This window comes from Gavialis gangeticus, unplaced genomic scaffold, assembly GCF_001723915.1.
Source record: "Gavialis gangeticus isolate Ggan-Ray unplaced genomic scaffold, GavGan_comp1, whole genome shotgun sequence".
Classification (NCBI taxonomy): Eukaryota; Metazoa; Chordata; order Crocodylia; family Gavialidae; genus Gavialis; species Gavialis gangeticus.
The window spans coordinates 183,328,193-183,331,606 of NW_017729032.1; the positions used below are offsets into that span (position 1 = coordinate 183,328,193).

General features: G+C 44.1%; 1 protein-coding gene across 4 annotated transcripts in view; it reads right to left on the reverse strand.

Moving 5' to 3' along the window:
* The window catches only part of RPS6KA3 (ribosomal protein S6 kinase A3), a 142,915-nt gene that overhangs the window by 95,227 nt on the left and 44,274 nt on the right, over positions 1–3,414 (reverse strand). The window contains exon 1 of one of the 4 annotated variants that reach the window (XM_019524136.1): positions 215–269. The exons of the other annotated variants lie outside the window; for them this stretch is intronic. Coding sequence (XP_019379681.1) covers positions 215–253 — 39 coding nt within the window. The 5' untranslated portion in view covers positions 254–269. Of the gene's footprint in view, positions 1–214; positions 270–3,414 lie in introns of those variants that run through there. 4 annotated transcript variants of the gene reach the window in all.

Here is a 3,414-nt window from a genome sequence, read left to right on the forward strand (position 1 = left end):
TGCTGATCACAAGCACAGATATTAGTGCTGAACAGGAACTGAAACCTTCTCAAAGTCTCAAATTTAACAGGACCATCTACATTTTTAAAAATATGAATATTTAGGGAAAATTAAAATATGACAAGGTTTGATTAAAAGTATAGTTCACAAAACATGAAAAGATTACGATTGCTCCAAAAACCGTTTAAGCCAAAACATAAGAAACAATGCTTACCTGAATACAGCGAATACGTAAAGCCAGAAACTTAAACATGGCTAGGAGGCCATGGTTTTTAATTTTTCTGACCTAGCAATCCTAAGTCTGACAGGGAAGACCAAGCCCTAGACCTCTTGCTGCTACCAGCCGTTCCGGCAATTAGACAGTTTCCTGTCAGGCAAGTCAGGGACTGCAAAGAAGAGGCCTGTTTTTTTTTTTCCTGTGGTAAAACAAGGAAAAACTGGAAAGCAATAGTGCTCACATAGCTGATATTACAGATGATCAGCACAGGAAATCTAAGCAGATTGTTTGATAACATCCGCAACAGAGTGCTTCTAACTTACTCCCTGCTCCGAGGAAGAGTGGACAAGTCAGAAGTCAAGTTACTAAGCAACATAGCCACTGTTATGGAAAACAATTTATTTCATTTGATATTTGTACTTTCTAATTTTTAGTCTAAACCAGGAATAGAAAACCCCTGGCATGCATGCCAGTATGACATGCAAAGGCATTTTGTTCAGTACTCATGCCTCAGGGAAGGGGCCAGGCCTGTGCTGCGAACAGGGATCAGGCCCCTCTCTGCTCCCTCGCCACCCACCCCTGGCACACAAGTCAAGGTTGGGGGTATTTTTGGCATTCTGCTAAAAAATATTGCCGACCCCTAGTCTAAACAGATACTGGGAATATATTAAAGATAGTCAAGTAGAACATGCCAGAAACACCATGTGCTTATGTGTGTGAATACAAGCATTCAAAGTATCCAAGAGAACTCTACAACCTGTGTTGTCCCAGTGAAACACACACTGGTGGAGCACTGTACAAGTGTTATAGGGCTTGGCTAGGTGCTCTGTAAACAGCCTGCACTAGGGGGACCCCATACACTCATCCAACATGTTTTGCAGGCTCCCCCGTCTGCCTGGAGATAGCTGACCAAGGGTACAGGTCACGGCTGGCTGGCTTGCTGCCTCAGGAGACTGTTTCATTTTAACGTATCTAGAACTGAAAGTATTACTGATCTGATGTTTGATTACAAGTGTAACTATCCAACTCTATTCAATGATTCATATTTAGCACTGTTCTTAATAAAAGCAATAGATGAAACAGTGCACTCATGAAGCACTACTGAACTAGTTTACATGATGTTGCATTTCCTCAAAAGAATGAAAAACCCCAAACTTCAACTGAAAGCATGCATTAAATATTCAACAACAGAAAATGCAGAAATAATTTGCTATCAGCAGATAACATTTCTGTCATTCTTTCTGTACAAAATAATTAAAAATCCAAACCTTACTCATACTCACAGTGCTAAAACATTTGTTCAGTCACTAGTCACCTCCTAATCTGTATGCAGTATTATAATCTCTTTGGTCTTCTGATTCCTGTGTTGCTCCTTCCTATGCAAGACAACTGATAAAATTATTTCAGATACAACCAGACCACAATGCTTTCTTCTTCAAAACCCTCCTACCTCACTAAGCCAACAGACACAACTTGGGTAAGGTCTCCCTTCATGTACACGGGGTTAATTAACTCACTGTTTGTTCCCATGACTACTTTGCTACTAGAGTATGTCACTTCATTTTCTCCATCCCATTGGGAGATGGAATCTCCAGGTAAGCACTAAGAGGCCTGATAGACATCAGGACAGGGAGGTACCAAGGGCACCCATCAGGGGACTTAAATATCTCTACACTAATGTTAGGAGCATGGAGAACAAGCAGGAGGAACTTGCACTTCTGTTCGCAAGCAACAACTTGGACTTGAGTTGATTAAATGAAACCTGGTGGGACCCTACTCACGATTGGGCAGTAGGCATTGAGGGTTACAGGTTGTACAGATGGGACACAGTGGGGAAAAAAAGTGTGGGGGGGGTGTTGCTCTCCATGTTAGCGAATGACATACATCCTCTATAATCAAGATGGGATCACAGTAGGACCAAACCGAGGTACTGTGGGTCAGGATACAAGGGGGCCAGGGGAAAGGGACTTGATAGTGGGGGTGGGGGTCTACTACAGACCACCACACCAGGAGGGTGAGCTAGACCTAGATCTTACAAGTCAAGGTTGTGGGTATTTTTGGCATTCTGCGAAAAGATATTGCCAATCCCTGATCTAAACGGATACTGGGAATATCTTAAAGACAGTCAAGCAGAACATGCTGGAAACACCATGTGCTTATGTATATGAATACAAGCATTCAAAGTATCTGAGAAAACTTTGTTGTCCCATTGAAACACACACTGGTGGAGCACTGTACAGTTCTCCAGACAGCTCTCAGAGGCCGTAGGGTTGAGAGATATGGTTGTCATGGGTGACCTAAACTACCCTGACATCTGCTGGGAGAAGCAGTCAGCCAAGTCTAACTGCTCATGTAGGTTCTTAACCTGCATTCACTATCCGGCAAAGGGTGGGTAAACTAACCAGTGTGGCTGAAGTACTAGACTTCAGAAAGGCTAGATTTAGTGTGCTCAGGAAATTAGTTAGTGAGGCGTTAAAGCTCAAGAGCACTGGCAAAGTGGGGGGCCAGGCAGGGTTGTTCCTCAAGGGAGCGATCCCCTACAGGCACAGGAGATAATCCTGCTATGCGTAAAAGGGGACAAAGGGGCCAAGAAGCCCTCTTGGCTGTACAGAGAAGTCCAGGAAACCCTAAAGGCAAAGAAGGAGGTGTACAGGTTGTGGAAACAGGGCATGGCTATCAAGGAGGAGTATACCCTCCTTGGCTTGCACTTGCAGGGAATCAATTAGGAAGGCCAAAGCAGGATTACAACTTAGGCTGGTGACAAAAATTAAAGACAACAAAAAGTCCTTCTTCAGGTATACAGGGAGCAAAAGGAAGATACAGGGTAGCATAGGACCCCTACAAAACAAAGTAGGGCAATTGGTGACAGAGAGGGGGGACAAAGCTGGGCTCTTCAATCAGTTCTTTGCATCTGTATTCTTAGACACAGACCAAGACAAATCTCCCAACTGGATCATACACAGACACAGGAGGGACACCAGCCCACTAACTATTATCGCAGCCTTAGTGAAGGGGCACTTGGAGGAGCTGGATGTGTTCAAATCAGCAGGCCTGGATGAACTTCATCCAAGGGTGCTGAAGGAACTGGCCAGAGTCATAGCAGAGCTGCTGCCATGGCCGCTCAAGCACTCATGGTGTTCCTGTCACATCCCAAAGACCTGGAAAAGGGCAAATGTGGTCCCTATTTTTAAGAAGGG